The sequence below is a fragment of the Perognathus longimembris genome, chromosome 5 (assembly GCF_023159225.1).
Source record: "Perognathus longimembris pacificus isolate PPM17 chromosome 5, ASM2315922v1, whole genome shotgun sequence".
Classification (NCBI taxonomy): Eukaryota; Metazoa; Chordata; class Mammalia; order Rodentia; family Heteromyidae; genus Perognathus; species Perognathus longimembris.
In genome coordinates this window covers 53,375,198-53,394,048 of record NC_063165.1, presented here as the reverse complement: position 1 = coordinate 53,394,048, position 18,851 = coordinate 53,375,198, and the positions used below count along the sequence as shown (strand labels likewise).

General features: G+C 35.8%; 1 protein-coding gene across 9 annotated transcripts in view; it reads right to left on the bottom strand.

Annotated features, from left to right (window-relative positions):
- Atp13a3 (ATPase 13A3) overlaps positions 1-18,851 on the bottom strand; it is a 90,873-nt gene that overhangs the window by 28,094 nt on the left and 43,928 nt on the right. For all 9 annotated transcript variants that reach the window (XR_007211032.1, XM_048346916.1, XM_048346924.1 and 6 more), the window contains 11 exons: positions 17,559-17,738; positions 17,279-17,436; positions 15,690-15,878; positions 13,784-13,845; positions 10,691-10,841; positions 6,808-6,924; positions 5,590-5,607; positions 5,341-5,494; positions 5,136-5,256; positions 2,791-2,915; positions 296-471 (listed from right to left, as the gene is read on the bottom strand). Coding sequence is in view for 8 of the 9 variants with exons in the window: in XM_048346916.1 (XP_048202873.1) it covers positions 296-471; positions 2,791-2,915; positions 5,136-5,256; positions 5,341-5,494; positions 5,590-5,607; positions 6,808-6,924; positions 10,691-10,841; positions 13,784-13,845; positions 15,690-15,878; positions 17,279-17,436; positions 17,559-17,738 (1,451 nt within the window). In the remaining variant the exon portion in view is untranslated. The remainder of the gene's footprint in view (positions 1-295; positions 472-2,790; positions 2,916-5,135; positions 5,257-5,340; positions 5,495-5,589; positions 5,608-6,807; positions 6,925-10,690; positions 10,842-13,783; positions 13,846-15,689; positions 15,879-17,278; positions 17,437-17,558; positions 17,739-18,851) is intronic.

Genomic DNA, 18,851 nt, shown 5'->3' with positions numbered 1-18,851 from the left:
ACACACACATACACACACGTACACACACGTACACACACACACACATACACACACGGAGGGGGGAATACAAACCCATGGCTCTCAAAATTTAAACACAGATGTTTTTAAGTCTACCAAGTCCTAATGAAATTTCTCTGCAAAGATAGTCCAAGCTTCTGTTAGCTTTCTGTTAAGCTTCCACTAGCGTTTTTTTTTGGTTCACTATGTTTTAATGTAACACTTTATAGTTTTGTTTTTCTCACACTAAAATTCAAATAAGCAAACTTCTAAAAAAGAAAGCGAATTGTATTATTACCTCTGAGTCAACTGCTGATGAATTACTGCACTGTGTTAGGGAGTCCGCATAATGCCAATTTATCTTAGCAACTTTCCCATCCTTCGGAGGTAATGCTTCAGCAATAATAACTTTATCCTGAGGTAGAATCATTCCACAGTCTCTCGCCACAGAGACAGCAGTCAACATGTTGTCACCTAATTTTCAAAATGTTTTAGATACTAAAGTCAAAATGGAAACAAGTATATACTGAAAATCTAGCCTAGTTCATGTGAGTGTGCTGAACATAACATAGAATAGTTTTTAACCCTTGAGAGTTTTAAAATAATGAAATCAATTAAGGCATACTTATTAAAAAGAAGCCTCAAACAATGTAAGCATATATGCTAAATAGTCAGAACATTTTAGCCCTTAACATTCTTTTTTTCTTTTTGCCAGTCCTGGGGCTCGAACTCAGGGCCTGAGCACTGTCCCTGGCTTCTTTTTGCTCAGGCTAGCACTCTACCACTTGAGCCACAGTACCACTTGCGGCTTTTTCTATATGTGTGGTGCACATATAGAAGCACCACACATATAGAAAAGCCGGAAGTGGTGCTGAGGAATTGAACCCAGGGCTTCATGTGTACGAGGCGAGCACTTTACCACTAAGCCATATTCCCTGCCCCTAACATTTTATTCTTTTTCTTTTTCTTTTTTAAGGAAGGGTCTCACTTTGTAGTGCAGACTGGTCTCATAAACTGTGTAGTTGATGTTGGCCTTGAACTTACAATATACCTTTTTGGTTTCCAAGTACTGAAATTACAGAAATGTGCTACCACACTTGGCTTATAACCACAACTTTTAAACAGAGTAATATTCAGTCATGTGACTCATAGCAAATGGCACACTGAGACATATAGACCTATAAACATTTGCTGAAATAACCTAGGAGTAAGTAACTGGTAGTCTGTATAAGTAAAGAACACTAGCACAGTACCACAGGAAAGGATGAATCACAAAAGCAAGACTACACACAAAGTAAAAGTTAAGAAGGTAATTAAGAACAGATGTAATCAGAAATATAAGTAAGACAACTTCTCAATCAAGAGAAGGAAAGAAGTGATTAGAAATATGAAGAGAAATAGGCAAAGGTCTTAGGAACCCACTACCACTAGGAAGGTAAAGTATTTCCCTATTTCCCACACTCTCTCTCCCCAAGGCATTTTTCTGTGGCCCATGAGACATGTCATGCTGTCACAGCAAGAGGAAAAACAGAAGGAGATCTAAATGGAAAGTACCTTAAAGAAGGATACAGAAATTTCCCATGGTAATAGATTTAGTGACTTTGAGATAATTCTTAAGAAGTATGCTATTAGATAAATCTCAGAATCTAACACAAAAACATATGTATGCCAGCTATTCTCAGAAGTATAACTGAATACATAAATACAATTAAGGGAGTACCTTAAAATTGACTCTAAGGATTATCTAATATTAACAGAATAATAAAAACACCAAGGAGAATCATTCAGAAGTACTAGCTTAAAAAAAAAAAGTGGCTGGGTGCTGATGGCTCATGCCTGTAAGCCTAACTACTCCAGAGACTGAGATCTGAGAATCGCAGTTCAAAGCCACCCTGGGCAGAAGAGAGTCCACGAGACTCTTTATCTCCAATTAACCACTCCAAAACCAAAAATAGAACTGTGGCTCAAAGTTGTAGGGCACTAGCATTTAGCAAAAAAGCTCAAGGACAATGCCTAAGCCCTGAGTTCAAGCTCCCTAACTGACAAAAAATAAAACTGCCCCACCCCGCAAAAAGTTATTTTTATTAGTAATTCAAACTAAGAATTATGTATATGTATAGATACACACGTATCTATACACATACACACTAACTTCCAGTACTCTAGTCTATGTATCTATCAGTTCTAAAAAGTTATGACTCTAAAATGAGTAAAACATGCTCTTAATCCTCAAATTTTGTATGCTAGCAGAGAAAACATTGTAAGTAATTAACACAAGGCAAGGTATACTAAGTACTATTAAGATTAAAGCCAGTGCCAAAGACTCACAACTATAATCCTAGCTACTCAGGTGGCTGAGATCTGAGAATTGCAGTTTGAAGATAAATCTGAGACTATGACCTCTACTTAACCAGCAAAAACCTACAAATGGAGGTTCAGTTTAGATGATAGAGTACCGATGGTGACAGAGCTGAGCGTGCAAGGCCCTTAGTTCAAGCTCCAGTACCAACACAAAAAAAGTTGAGGGAAGGAAATAAATGATTAAGGAGATAAGAGAAAGGAGCACCAAATTAAAATACTTATAATGTGTCCTTAATTATTTTACTATACTTTTTACAAATACAATCTCAAAAAGAATACTGCAAGGTTATCTGATACTTTGGGAAATATTTAAGTGTGACCAGAACGTGAGATGGAGCTACTGTTTTGCAACTAACTGATCATTCTCTTAGTATTATGTAAGTTTGAATTCTAGTCATGCTCAAATTTTCTGTGTTCTTTCATAAATCTAACCTGTGACCATGACAGTGCGAATGTTGGCTTTATGCAAATCTTCAAGTACTGCAGGGGTTTCTTGCTTTAATTTGTTCTGCATTATAATTAATCCCATAAAATCCATGTTGTTTTCAATGGCATCTCTGCAGAAAAAGAAGTTTTAACACATAATGGTTTAGTCTAGAGAACAAATACTGTTCTCTATATGATGACAATACAATTTAAAATATCTACAAATTAAAAAGTAAAACACTTTATATGTGTATATCAACCATGTGTGCATTTACAAGTTCAGTATCTCCAAAAATTTAAATTTGGGAAAAAAATACCAAGAAATGTATTTCTGATATACTGAAATAAAACGTTGCTCTTTGAAATACAAAATACAAAAAACATCTGGAAACATGTAAATCATTACACAATTTTAAACTGAACGTAAAACATTAAACAATTTAAGCACTAAGGAATATTCATCTTACATCCTTACATCTAAGGAATACACATCTTATGTAAAAAAAAACTCCCAAGTATACATCTATTCTTTATTATCCTTCAATAAAATATATCCCAATTTAAGTATTAAGGAAAAAAGTAGAAATGGTGGGGCACTTAAGACACAGTGGTAAGATATAATGGATTCATTATCAAGTCTTGATCAATTCTATTAACAGTATGACAATGAAATCTATTCAGGACCTAGAGATGTTAGCTTAGAATACTAACAATCAATACATTTATCAAGATGCACAAGCCTGTATATATACACTACTCCAGAAAGTCTACTTTCAAGGTTCTTGTGAGGAAACAGACCTGTGATAAAAGAGATGCATGTAAAAAAAATATTGTGTACTTCACCACTACAATGGAAACAAAGTCGGTTCAGTGAATCACATCCTTAAGAAATCTCAAGGTACCAAAATTATAACAGAGGTTTTTTTTTTCATTATAGAAAGGAAGCCTGAAGAATTAGGAGACAGAGTGACTATTCTACATAAAAATTCAACAATAAAGGTACATGAGTATATGAGACCTAAAATCTTTAAAATATATAACATATCAATGCATAGTAAAGAAGTTTAAGAATTATAATCCAGATGGTAGAAGAAAACAAACACAGAAATCTGAAATTGTCTTCACAGCACAAGGTTGTAATAATGTGAAATTACTAGGTCAAGAGTACTGGATCATTTTTCTAGGGGCACTGGTTTCTAGCTTCCATTTGTTTCTCTCTAAATTAGGAATTGTACAATATTCAAGATATAAAGGTTTAAGTTACAAGATAAATATTAAAATTGCTCCTACAAGGTAGAAACAGAAAAGGACTCTGTAGTTGAAGGTAAAGGAAGAAAGAGAATAGAAAGGTGATAGAAAAAGAATATTTGCTCTGGGCAGAAGAAACAGCTTATTCAAGGGCACAGAAGGATGTCTGAATATGACAGCTCAGAATACAAGCAATTCAACAGTCTCTAAGAGGGAAAATGAGAAAACATGAAGTTATAAAGAGAAGAGACTAACGTGTGCCCTTTGTAGGAAATGGTATTGCATGTCTATGGTTCCTAAATAGGTGTATATATCAGCTCACTGGGTAGAGGTTTGTACAATTCTTTTTTTTTTTCCCCAGGCAGAAGAGAGAACTTTAGTTTGCTGAACTGCTGGCCTGCTGCTAAATGTGTGAGCAGCGGGCCAGGTTTGTACAATTCTATAGGCAGAATTGTTAGCGAGACAAATAATAACATTATTTTCTACTTACAAGGGATATTTCTTACTTTTACTAGATAGCATAAAATATTCCTAAACAAAATCTCTTTCCTCAAAGTAGGTATAAATTAATTACAGTAAAATGACAATCATTGAATATGTTATTTATACAGAGAAAGAAAGGTAATATCCATATTGCCATTTGGCAGGGGGTAAATGGCAAGAAGTAGAAGGGAGAAAATATTGAGGACTGTGATACCATAAGCACTCATGATACTGACCAAATCAGTATTTGCATCAAAACGCTCATTAAGGCAACATGATGTGGGAGAAATAAATTAGAACTGTTGACTTTTCTCAGAACATACTACATAGTAAGCGCTGGATAAATATTTAACAAATTGAAAGTAGTTTCAATAATGAGTAGTCAGGGAAAAAAAACAATACTACAATAACATAAGCAAACTTAGGCAAAAGATAAATACAGGCAAAATTAAACTAGATAATGGGAAAATATTTTTACCTCAATCATCTAAAACAATACTACATTATACAAATATTTGCCAACATCCGTATTTAACAAATATCCAATTACTTACAATTACTGCACAGGACTTAAATAATACATTGTTGAAAAAAACTAAAGGAAAGCCATTCTACCATACCTGCTAATATTCTGTACTTTATGCCATGTCAGTTTTGATTCCAATTTTCTGTGTGCAAGAGCAATCACACGGAAGCCCTGTTTAGTGTAATCTTCTAAAACTTTCTCAAACTCAGCTGGAACTTGGTAAAAGAAAAAGTAAATGTCATTTTAAAACTGCTCATACAAATACTAGAATTTTACCCAAAGCCTAGTGGTTTTCTTACCTGTTTCAGGTTTACAAAGATTGGCAATGACCTCAGGGGCTCCTTTCATGTAGGCATCCATTTTCTTATCCCCTAGCACTCTTGCAACCACACTCATGCGTTGTAAAGCAGAAGAAAATGGAAACTGGCGAACAATTCCTATCTCATAAATAGCCTATGTAATTTCAAAAGATGCACAAAGCATTCATTATTCTTTAAAAATGAAAACAAATGTACTACTACATAATAAAAAAAATCTTTTTGACTTACTGGAAGTTCAAACAGCTCCTAAAAACAAACAAACAAAGCACAGATTAAGTCCATCAATATACTCAAGTTTAAAAAAATTTAATTAGTCATGGAACATTTCAAAAATAAGAAGGAACTTGGATTACTTCAAGGTCAAGATTTAAGATTCCTTATTATACCACCTTCCATTAGAAAGATAAGTTCTCAGGACTAGCTTTGTGGTAGAACACTTGCCTAGCATGCATAAGGCTATGGTTCAATCCTTAGGAAAATACTGAATTCTTAAATATTTTCAAATATTCCAGCATCCTGAAATTAATTTGTGATTGTATTAAGGCTTGAACTCAAAGTCATGTGCACTTGACTTTCTTACACACAGCTATGCCCTTCAAGCCACACACATCCAGCTCTTCTTTTTGCTGGTTGATTAGAAATAGAATCACAAAACTTTTCTGCCCAGGCTGACTTTGAATAGAGACCCTCAGATCTCAGCCTCTTGAGTAGCTAGCATTACAGGTATAAACCAGTGGTGCACTTGGCTAAACAGGGAACTTAGAAAAAAATCTCCTTAAGTCGAATGTGGTAGCTCATACCCATAATCCCAACACTCTGAAGGCTAAAGAAAAAGAATCACAAGTTTAGGGACTAGTCTGGTTAAGACTCACCTCTAATAGAATGAAATAAAATGGAAATCTGCCTTTAAAAACTTACAGAAGTGGGGCTGGGGATATGGCCTAGTAGTAGAGTGCTTGCTTCGTATACATGAGGCCCTGGGTTCAATTCCCCAGCACCACATATATAGAAAATGGCCAATGTGGCTCAAGTGGCAGAGTGCTAGTCTGAGCAAAAAGAAGCCAGGGACAATGCTCAGGCCCTGAATCCAAGCCTGAGTCCAAGGACTGGAAAAAACAAAACAAAACAAAAAAGAAAAACAACTTACAGAAGTATTTTGTATATTCTTTTAACAAAATTCTAGCAAATTTAAAAGGATTGACCATTATATATACAAGCCATAGAGTACTAATGCTGTTAAGCAAATAAAAAACAGCATAAAGATTAAATCTCAACATTTAAAAAAATCCATGTAGTATAATCTGAGACAGTTACAGATAATTACAGATAAAATATTTAAGTCTGCACAATAATAAAAGGTATTTGACTTCTTCAAGCAACATGTCCATATAAGAACTAAATGTAGAAACCATCAACAGTATTTTCTAACGCTAAGTGATTCTGTACCATTTCTTGGTTTCCTACAGGTGTGGATTCAGGAAGTAGCTGTTTGGGAGGACGAACCACAGTGGGCATAATTCGATTATGAAGTGCTGTTTCTTCTTCAGTTGCTTCTTCCAGAATCTGAAAATAAAATATTCAACTCATCATCATCACTTCAAAATTTAATTCACTGGTTCTGTTTTTAAAAGGAACATTATGGCCTTCCTCAGAGAATTGAACAAAATCTATCCAACATTACTAACCTAACTAATTACTTTCAGGACCACTTTCAGGAGCTAGACAGGTGCTAGGCATGAGCCATATGACTATTATCCTGGCTATTCAGGAGGTTGACAACTAGAATAGCTCAATGTGAAGCCAGCTTGGGTAGAAAAGTTTCCTACTCTTGATCTCCAAAATAACCAGTACAAAGTATAGCTGGGGACTGGGAATGTGGTTTAGTGGTAGAGTGCTTGCCTAGCATGCATGAAGCCCTACGTTCAATTCTTCAGTACCACATAAACAAAAAAGGCCAGAAATGACACCATGGCTCATGTGGGAAAGTGCTAGCCTTGAGCAAAAGAAGCTCAGGGACAGTGGCCAGGCCCTGAGTTCAAGTCCTAGGGCTGACAAAAAAAATTATAGCTGGAAGTGTGACTCAAGTAGTAGAGATCCAGGCTAGGAATATGGCCTAGTGGCAAGAGCACTTTTGCCTCGAATACATGAAGCCCTGGGTTTGATTCCCCAGCACCACATATACAGAAAACAGCCAGAAGTGGTTCTGTGGCTCAAGGGGTAGAGTGCTAGCCTTGAGCAAAAAAGAAGCCCGGGACAGTGCTCAAGGCCCAAGACTGGCAAAAAAAAAAGTAGTAGAGATCCTTCCTACCAAGAAGACGACCTTGAGTTTAAACCATAATACTGCAAAGATGATCAGAAAATAAATAAAACAAAATAGAACAAAACAAAACATGGAAGCTGGGTACCAGTGTACATACCTGTAATCCTAAACTACTCAGTAGGCTGAGATTTGAGGATCATGGTTCAAAACCCAATCCACGCAGGAGAGTTGGTAAGATTCTCATCTCTAATTATTAACCAAAAAGGTGGGGGTGGAGCTGTGGCTCAAGTCCTAGAGCACCAGGCCTGACTGAAATAAAGCTAAGAGACAGTGCCCAGGCCAAGTTTTTAAGCTCTAGTACTGGCACACTGGTACGCACATATACACACATACACATATATACAGAATTCTGATGGCAGCAGCACCACTAAATCCAATGGACTGAGGTACAAAGGTATGAATATAAAGTTTTACCATAAATACATCTAATTAAACTACTACCTTTACTTCTGATATTTACTTTCAAAACTTTTTTTCATTAAAAAACCCAAGTAAGGGGGCTGTGAATATAGCCTAGTGGTAAGGTGCTCGTCTCATATACATGAAGCCCTGGGTTTGATTCCTCAGCACCATATATATAGAAAAAGCTGGAAGTGGCGCTGTGGCTGAAGTGGTAGAGTGCTAGCCTTGAGCAAAAGAAGCCATGGACAGTGTTTAGGCCCTGAGTCCAAGCCCCAGGACTGGCAGAAAAAAAAAAAAATGCCCCAGAAGTAAGGGCTGTTGAAAAAATACAAGTAAGAACTCAGTGAGCCCAATTGTCAAGGACATGCCTAGCATGCACAAAACCCTGCCTTTGTTCCTCAGTACCCCCCAAAATAGAAGACAAACCTCTATATTAAACACATATAAAAGAGAAAAATAAGTTGTAATTTGTCAGGCACTGGTGGCTCACATCTATAATACTAGCTACTCAGGATGCTGATGACTATGATTCAAAGCCAGCCCAGGCTCCCCCCCCCCAAAAAAAAAAGTCTGTGAGACTCTAAATTCCAATTAACTACCAAAAAGCTGGAAGTGGAGCTGGGGAGCTGTGGCTTAATGGTAGAGTGCTAGCCTTGAGCATGAAAGCTTAGGGCCAGCGCTCAAGACCCAGGACCAGCAAAAAAATAATTTGGTTGTATAACTAGAAAGATTAGTGAAGAAATTAAGCAATTATCTAATATTATACAATCTACAATGCACCCAGGTTAACGCCTCAGCTATTAGAATGCACCTTATGAAACATCAACTGCATTAAATAGAATATGTGCCTTGCTATATAAAACCATTGTATATGTAAAATCTGGTAAGACCAAGCATTAAAGTATCTCAGGCTAACAAAATAGCTATTTAAAATTTTTACTTGGCTGGAAATGTGGCTCAGTGGCAAGAGTGCTTGCCTAGCATGCATGAAGCCTCAGGTTGGATTCCTCAGTACCACATAAACAGGAAATGCAAGTAGTGCTGTGGTAAAGCTCTAGTCTTGAGCACAGAGAAGCTCAGGGACAGAGCCCAGGCCCTTAGTTCAAGCCCCGGACCGGCACCAAAAAAAAAAAAAAATTACTTATTGCTGGGTGACCGTGGCTCATGCCTAAAATCCCAGCTCTTAGGAGGCTGAGCTATGAGGATCATAGCCTCAACAGGAAAGTCAGTAAGACTCTCATCTCCAATAAACTACTCAGAAAAGGCCAGAAATGATGCTGTAGCTCAAGCAATAGAGGGCTAGCCTTGAGCAGAGAGACTCAGGAACAGCACCTAGGCTCTAAGTTCAAACTCCAGGACTGGCCAAAAAAAAAAGTTTTCTGAAAGTCAAACAACAAACACTAAATCTACTGAAAATGTTAGAAAAAAAAAAAAAAAAGCAAAACACCCAAAACAGCAACAAAAAAGATGGACTCAAATATAAAAACAAAGACAGACCATATAGACTAATTAGTATGATAAAGGAAATTGTTCCAGAATAAAAGAGATTATCAACCAGAATAGCTATGCTAACCAACTCAAACCAAAGGCCAGGGAATCCTCTAGAGATATGAATTAACCAATATACATTGGCATTTCAGAACAAAAGCTTTGCCTGAGCAAGTATGGCAATAGTAGGTATGGAAAGTATCTAACTCAACAGCTATTCCTCTGCAACTAAAAAATGGCTGTTGACAGGATCCCAGTCTTGAAAGCCCCTGACAGTTTTCCTAACTACAGACATAAAAATAGACATAATACAAAAAATATGGGCAAGGACAAAATTCTCACTGCAGATACTCAAAATTATTAAATGAAACATTCACATTTGAATTGGTAAGTACCTCCCAGATGTGGGTGGTACAAGAGCATGAGGGAGATTAAAAGGAAAAAACTGTCTTCAGTAAAAATGTTTACTCTAGAAGCCAGAGGGGAACTTTAAAATTTACTTTTGCAGGAGATCTGAGGCTCCAGCATGAAGTCAGTCAGGTCAAACAAATCTGAGACTCTTATCTCCAATTTAACAGAAAAAAGCAGGAATTGAAGCTGTGGCTCAAGTGGTAGAGCAACAGCCTCAAGCAAAAAAGTGGAGAGATAGCTAAAGTTCTGAAGCCCAGTACTGAGATGGAAAAAAAAAAATTATTGCTGGATCTACAGAAAAATTGAATGCTGCAAAATGATAACAACCAAAGGACATTAGTATTTGAAAGTTAAAATAACCAGTGTAAAGAAAATGAATTAGTGTGTATTTGCATGTACACCGGAAGTAAACAAAAGAGGGATACAAACAGAAGAGGGGTACAAAAGAACACTGAAAATGTGTATCTACTTTATCTTAGAAAGCAGGGGTCTGAGTCATGCTTTACTACATGTATTTGAAAGTTGATTTAACTAAGACCTTTACTATTTATATAATTATAACTATTTCTTTGGAGATGTAACGTTAGAAATTAGGCCTTTTCATGGTTGCAAAATAGTCATCAAAATTAACAGTAATAATTTTATGAGGTAATTTAATTTGAACTGCACTTTCCTAGAGTTACTTATACTTTAAAATACTGTACTTACCCATCCAATGGCTTCAAACATTTTCAAATCAAGTGGGTCTCCAGAGAGTACTCCTTCAATTTTTGTGAGTGAATGACAAGTAGCCATGCAAGCAACAAATTGAGATTTTACCAACAACTCATTACAAACATTCTCCTCTGGCAAAAGAAATCTAAATAGAAAACATCAAATTAGGTTTATAAGTTGCCAGTTTCAGGAAAATATTCTAATACATCTTTTTCAGGCTTTGAAATCAAAATGGTCTTTTAAATTTGGGGGCAGTGATATATGAGTATAATCCCAGATCATAAATTTGATGCCAGCCAAGAAACTCAAGTGGTATCTATCTTGAAAAAACAAAATGGAAAAAAAAAAAAAGCTTTTAAGCACCAAACTGAGCTTTTAAGGGAAATTTTCAAGTGCCAAACACTGAGGAAAAGGGAAAACAGTAAAGGTCTGAGTTTGAGCTCAGGTTGTGGTCACTGTGCAAGATGGGAAAACACCATCTACATGCCATAAGAACCTCAGTCTTTCATTCTACCTTGGAGCAGGCCACATATTAAATGAAAAACTATCAGTAACAGAATTCCTCCCGCACAAGAAGGAAGGTGCTCTTCCTCAGGAAGTAAACTAGAAAAAGTTTACCCAAGGATCTAAAAGATTAGAGAAGTTTGACTCTTTTCTATCCCAGTACAAGAGAAGTAACAACTATATAGTTCTATTAACTATATACCAGGCATCCTTGTAAAAACCTTACATATACTGACTCATTTCATTTTCACACTATAGGAAGGTATCTTATTATTACCACTACAGATGAGGTAAATGAAGCAGAATGTTGAATAATTGTAGGCTACACAGCCCATGAGAAACAGAGAAGGGACAGAAATGCAGAAGTCCAATATCTAAATCTAACCTCTGAACTACTATGCTATACCTAATAGAATGGAAGTTCAAAAATATGCTACTACACAGTCTAAAAATCCTCAAATCACAAAAATAACAGTAATGCTTGTCTGGTACCACAGAAATTACTGAGGCACTGAGTCAAGAAAATCAATACCACTCCACAAAGCAGCCACAAAGAAGTTTTAAAGGAAAAGCTTGAGCCAGGCACTGGCAGCTTACTTATGCCTGTAATCCTAGCTACTCAAGAGGCAGAGATCTGAGGATCAAGACTCAGAGCCAGCCCAGGAAGCAAAGTACATGAGATTCTTATCTCCAGTTAACCACCAGGAAACCAGAATAGCTGTAGCTCAAAGTGGTAGAGCTCTAGCTGTGAGCAAAAAAGCTCAGAGACAGTGTCCAAGCCCTAACAAGCTGCCCAACTGACAAAAAAGGAAAAAAAAAAAAAAAAGAAGAAATATAAGCAGCATTGTTTTTCAAAGTACAGGGGGAGAAATTAAATTGTCCTTTAATGGAAGAACAAATATTACAGTCTATAATATAGAGTAGAGCTAGATGTGGTGGTTCACACCTGTAAACCTAGCTATTCGGGAGGCTAAAATCTGAGGATTACAGTTCAAAGCCAACAGAGAGAAGAAAGTCCATTAAGACTTTTATCTCCAGTTAACTACCAACAAAAACCAGAAGTGGATCAGTGGCTCAAGTGGTAGAGCACTAGTCTTGAGCAAAATAAATAAATAAAGCTCAGGAACAGTACCAGAGCCCTGAATTCAAGTCCCAGGACCAGCAGAAATAAAATTAAAAACATACATATACAGTAGATAAAAATTGATAAATGATGTCTATACAAATCAACAGGAATATGTTTTAAGATGATTTAAAAGGAAAAGGCAAAGCATATCACTCCTATATTACTTACAGATTATGGAGTAAAAAATTTAAAAATGCACAATGGTTACAGGAATAGTGAAAGGGAAAGCGGAAGACTTCAGTAATTTCTGTAATATTTTCATCTTTTAAAAGAAGAAATCTAAACGGGGCACTCGCGGCTCACACCTGTAACCCTAGCTTCTCAGGAAGCTGACATCTAATGATTGCAGTTTGTTTTGTTTTTGTTTTTCTGCCAGTCCTGGGGCTTGAACTCACGGCCTGAGCACTGTCCCTGGCTTCTTTTTGCTCAAGGCTAGCATTCTGCCACTGAACCACAGCACCACTTCTGGCTTTTTCTATATATGTAGTGCTGAGGAATCAAACCCAGGGCTTCATGTATACGAGGCCAGCACTTTACCACTAGGCCATAATCCTAACCTAATGACTGCAGTTTGAACCCAACCCAGGCAGGAAAGTCTCAAAGACTTTTATCTCCAATTTACCACTCAAAACCCACAAGTAGAAATTGAACAAAAAAGATCAGGACAGAACCCAGGCCCTGAGTTCAAGCTCCAGGACAAGCACCACAAAAAAAAAAAAAAAAAAAAAAAAAGAGGGGCAGGGAGGAGAAGAGAGGAGACCTAAATATGGTAAAAACATCAAAGTTACAGTCTTGGTGGTTGGTGCACAGTTATCTGTTGCATTAATTACCTGTATGTTTGAATGTTGCACATTAATTTTTTTTTTTACAGTTTCACATGGCATGTTGAAAATGATTACAACAGTGATATAACACTGGTTTCCATAACGTGGAGTTCATTTCACTTAGCATCATCTTATGTGTTTATAAGGGCAGAGCTACTGGGCTCTTGTGATCCCCTGCAATGACTAACCTAAACCTGTACTAATTATTCCCTATGAGGGAAACCATAGAGCCCATGTTTCTTTGAGTCTGGCTCACTTCACTTAGCTGATAGAGGCATAAAATTCCATTGTGTATATGTACCACATTTTCCTGATCTACTCATCTACTGAGGGGCATCTGGGTTGGTTCCATATTTTAGCAATGGCAAATTGTGCTGTGATGAACATTGTTGTGCTGGTGGCTTTAGTGTGTTCTTGCTTGTAATCTTTTGAGTAGATGCCCAAGAGTGGGGCTGCTGGGTCATAGGGGAGTTCTATGTTTAACCTTCTGAGGAATCTCCATACCACTTTCCAGAGTGGCTGAATAAGTTTACATTCCCACCAACAATGTCGTACGGTTCCTTTTTGGCCACATCCCCTCCCATTAAAATATTTAAAATTAACCAACTATAATAAAGCCTAGCTAATATTTACCCGTTATTTTCCACTCGTTGAATCCCCCACAGATCTAGACCATCTTCAGTTAGAGTTCCAGTCTGAAATTAAAAAAGCATGCATGCACAAGTAAGGATAATGCCTCTAAAAAAGGAAAAAAGCCAAAGATATATATTATTATAAACTATTCTTTATTTTAAAAAAGATAGTAGCAACAAAAACCCATTCTTCTTACACATACAGAGTCTGAGAGAGAAAAAAAGGAACAGCAAATATCTGCATATGCTGACTAGAGAATATTATCCAGGATATATGGTTAAAATATGAAACTTGCTGCAAAACAGTACACATATTCCTCCATGTAGGAGTCTTAACAGTCTAACTATGTATTTATTTATATGCTTTCATTATTAAATGTATCAATAAATCTAGCGATGACTAAAGGATGTAAATAACAGTGAGCAGAATTAGGTCACAGGAAGGCCATAGGAAAAGAGGTAAAGGACCTGGTTTCTTCAATAACATGGCTGAGGATGAAGGATTCTAATGGAAAAACAAAATTGTAAAAACTTGAGATATTTTTTGAGACAGGCAGTGAAATCTGAATGTGAACTGGTTATCAGGTAACTTTATTAGTTAACTTTCTCAAGTGTGATGTAAGAGTTATTATGGTTATTTATTCTTTTAGGCATCTTATCTTCCAGAAAACATACTCAGATATTAGAGGTGTAATACAATGCTTATGCTGCCTCTTTCATAATGAGGACAAATGAGATGTTTAACAAAATAATAATTATTAAAGCTGGGTAATGAATAAATAAGAACTTACTATACTTGATTATGCCTCTATCTTTTCCCCACTACTGTGTCTATTTCAAATGTATACTAAGAAAGATTCTACAGTGGTGGCACATGTCTATAATCCCAAACTTGGGAGGCTGAGACAAGATTACAAATTCAAGGCCAGTCTGGGCTACATAACAGACCTATCTGAAAAACAAAACAAGAAACAAAAGAAGATCCCAAGTTGGGGCTGTAGCTCAAAAGTAGAATATGTACTTAACATGCATGAGGCCCTACGTCCCAAATGCCAGCCCACCCTCCCACAAAAAAAAAAATTGCTAAAGAACAGAATAAATGAAAATTCCTAAACAGATGCATAAAACAATCTTGACAGATATGTCTTTCATTTTTTTAGCTAATAAAATGCTCAAAAATCAAATTATTATCGGTTACCTAGAAGAGTATGATAGGTTTATTGTTAAGACTTATTCTCAAAATAAAACTTTCAGAAAACCCTAATTTCATCTTAGGAAGGGATAAACCCTTGTATGAGGCAAGGACTATTTCACAAAGGTTCATAAAACCATAAAATCACTGACCTTCATGGTTTTAAAACAAGTAGTAAAATCACAGAGCAAACACTAAACACATATACTTATAAGCAATAAGATTTATAGTCAACACATTATCTAAGGAACCTATTCTATAAAACTAGGCCAAAGGACCATATAACTTTTAGTACTTATTACTACTAAGTCTTATTACTACTACATTTTAACCTTTTTTATTTTTTTGGAGGTGGGGTCTTGCTATGTTGCCCAGGATGACCTCAAACTCGTTGGCTCAAGCTATCTTCCTGACTCAGCCTCCCAAGTGCTAGGACTACAGGTCTGCGCCACCATGCCTGGTTTACTTGTCACTACTACAAAACATAATTCTTGATACAAACAATTAGTCAATTGCAGATTTCAGCAAGTAGCAATATTCAGAAGTTTTTAAAGTTGAGAAAGTAAGTTAAAAGATGCATATACTGTTGGAGAAAGGAAATCAGAGAGGCATTTAAAATGAATTATACATCAGTTCACAAAAAAACCCACCAGAAAACATTAAAAATTTAAAAGCAACATATTAACCTTTGAGAAAACTACAAAACTGAACTAACCTTGTCAAAACAAACAAGATTCAGCTGTCCACAGATATTTATCCTTTGAGGACTGATACAGAAAATACCAACTTTTTTTAGTCTTCTCTGAGCATATACAATACCAGCAGTCATTGCAGCAGGAAGTGCAGGTGGTACAGTAATTGTAATGATATCAAGTGATTCGATAATTATTTCTCCAATTTCTACCTATAATTAACACAAAAATAAATGTCAAGACTAATTGAATATGACTATTTTAGTGAAAATCTATAAACATGTCATTTCTACACACAGAGACTAATGATTTCCATTACTTTTCCTTTTAGAATTTTTTAAAAATAGAAAACTGAAAAAAAAAAAGGAAAGAGGAAAGTTTGGTAGAGCACTAGCCAATGAACAAAGTGTCAGGTACTGAGTTCAAGTCCCAGTCTCAGACCAAAACAAGAAAACACAATAAATTGGTCAACAAATTGCAGAATGAAAGCTACAAGAAGCTTCTGACAGGTAAAGAAAGCTTCTCTCATTCTAGTTCCCCTACATTTTTCATATACCAAGTTCAAACCAAGTGCAATTAATTTAGTCTGGATACTAATTCTTCCTACAAGTACCATATAAGTGTCTTAAACAGGTACAAAATCAAATGACGTCCCTTAGAGATGTTTTCAATTAAATATTCAAAATTAATTACTACATATTTTATCCCAGAACTCAGAAAAAAGGCTTTGGTACATTATGTGATTTTACTCCTTTAAGTCACAAAAAGGAAAATGAACTACTACTACCTATAAAACAAGAGCTAACCAAAAGAATTGTTTAGTATGGGTACAAGTATCCTATATTTGCACTCTTTTGCTGGTACTGGGGTTTGAACTAATATCTAAACTTTGTCTTGCACTTGCTTGGCTTGCTTACTTGGCTAGGATGCTACCATTGGAGTCATGTTTCTGGCCTAGCTTATTGCTCATAATTTTGGAGTCTCATGGACTCTTCTACCCAGGATAGCTTAAAACCTTAATCTAATCCACTGGCTCTCAGCCTAATAAGAGCAAGGATTACAAGCGTGAGCCATCTGTATCCAGCTACTACCTGTATTTTTTTAAAAGAATAATTAGTGTATATTAATTGTACAATGGAAGGGTTTTCATTATGACATTTCCACACTTGCATACAATGTACGCCAACAACCTCACCCATTACTCTCCCTTATCCTCCCCTTCCCTACTGTTAAAAGTTCAAACAGATTTCACTGCTCTATTTTCATACATATATATATAATGTACTCTGACTATAGTTTCCCTCATCTATCCTCTCCTCCATTTACTCTACCCACCCCCACTAACATATACTGCACAACAAAACCTCTTTTCTTGTTTTTATTGACTGATGGTCTTGCTACTTATAGTCTAGGCTCATCTTCCAACTTCCTGTTTCAGATTCCTGATATATTTGTGCTTTTTAATATAACAAATACTAGTTTCTTTTGACAGTTAAATTAACTACGGTAGCTTAAAGTTTTAGATCCTATCGCAAAGCCGCATTTTGAATTTCTCAAGAGTCATAAGTGATACTTAAAGACCAAACCTCCCCCAAGAGTCCTACTAACATACCTCATTTAAAATGCTGTTGACAATTGTGTAGATGAACCCAATGCCAGCCACTGCCACAAGACATAGTAGAAATAAGTAGGCATCTCTGTAGAGTTTAAAGTCAGTTGGTTTAGGATACAATATAGAGCGAACCAGTTGTCCTTTGGAAGTACTAAATCCTTTCCACAAAAAAAAAAGTTAAAAGGAAATTATTCACCATTATTAAAAAAGAAAGAGAATTATAACCCAAATAGAATCCAGTGGGTATATGATAAAACATGCAAGAAATTAAATCTTATACCTGTCCTAACTACAATGGCTTTAACAAGTTCTCCGGTGTAAAAACGAGTCTGAATAACAGTCGTCCCACAAAACAAAGTGTGTCGTTTATGTGTTTCTGGACTATATAATTCCTCTCCCATTCCTTTTATATCCACTGAAGGATTTGGCAAATTAGTTTTTGTCACTGGAACACTTTCTCCTATTAAAAAAAAATCATATAATAGCATAAATCAGTAGTATCGAGCACACAAAAAATTACTGCATTATGAAATATTCTCAACATTTACAGTACTCTAAGAGGATATAATCAATAAACTTTTTGCCTACTAATTGGTTCACCTAGAAACATCAAGTTGTCTTCATAATAACTACAGAAAGTGGTTTGTGATTCAAGGTCTCTATCTTGTCAAGATCTACATATGATTGCATTGTGGAAGTTTCAAAGAAAATCAGGTAGTCAACCCATTCTCTTACTCCTAAGAATTGTATTACAAAGCACTGTTACCTCAAGTACATAAAGACTACCTCTGAGAACATACAAACAAACATATGGAAAGAAAATGCTTCTAGGCAAAGAAAGGATGAGCAGTGTATGGGTTCTTCCTTTTTAAACTTTAATTTTCTGTAGCACTTACATTTCTTGCATGACATAAAGCTAATGAATGTGTTTCGATTCTCTAACAGTTTCAAAATACATTATGTAAGAATCATTTTCTTGCCAGACTATGACAGTAAGTCACATGCTTTTAAAACATGAAGATCTAACAGGTTATGAAATGCCTTAGAAAAGTCACTCTGAACTCTACTTTTCCCCAGTTTTTATTTATAGTCATTTGTACATGAATGGAAACCCCTTTGTATTACCTAACATAATTTTAAAAATAAAAATAATAAAATATTTTTATTAGCTTAGGGGAAGTTTCATTGTGATATTTTTGTTTTCATACATGCACACAATATAGTCTATCAACCCCACAACACTTATCGTCTCCCTTATCTCCCCCTTCCTCCTCTTAAAACAATTACAACTCATTTTATTTTTCTCTTTATACATTCATACAAAGTACTTTTGACTATATTCCCCTCCCCCCAATTGTGCTAATACTCATCCTCCAAAAGCTTGCTTTACTCTCCCGTCATTCATTTTAGAACATATTAAATGTATTTCTCCCAATTTAAGAAAAATATAAAATATTTACTCTCACATTTAACATAACAAATTGGAAAGCAAACATGCTATATTCTTCTTGGGCAAAGGGTTTCTTATTATTAAACTATATGCCATCCTGTCATGTCAGAAAAGTAGTTATAA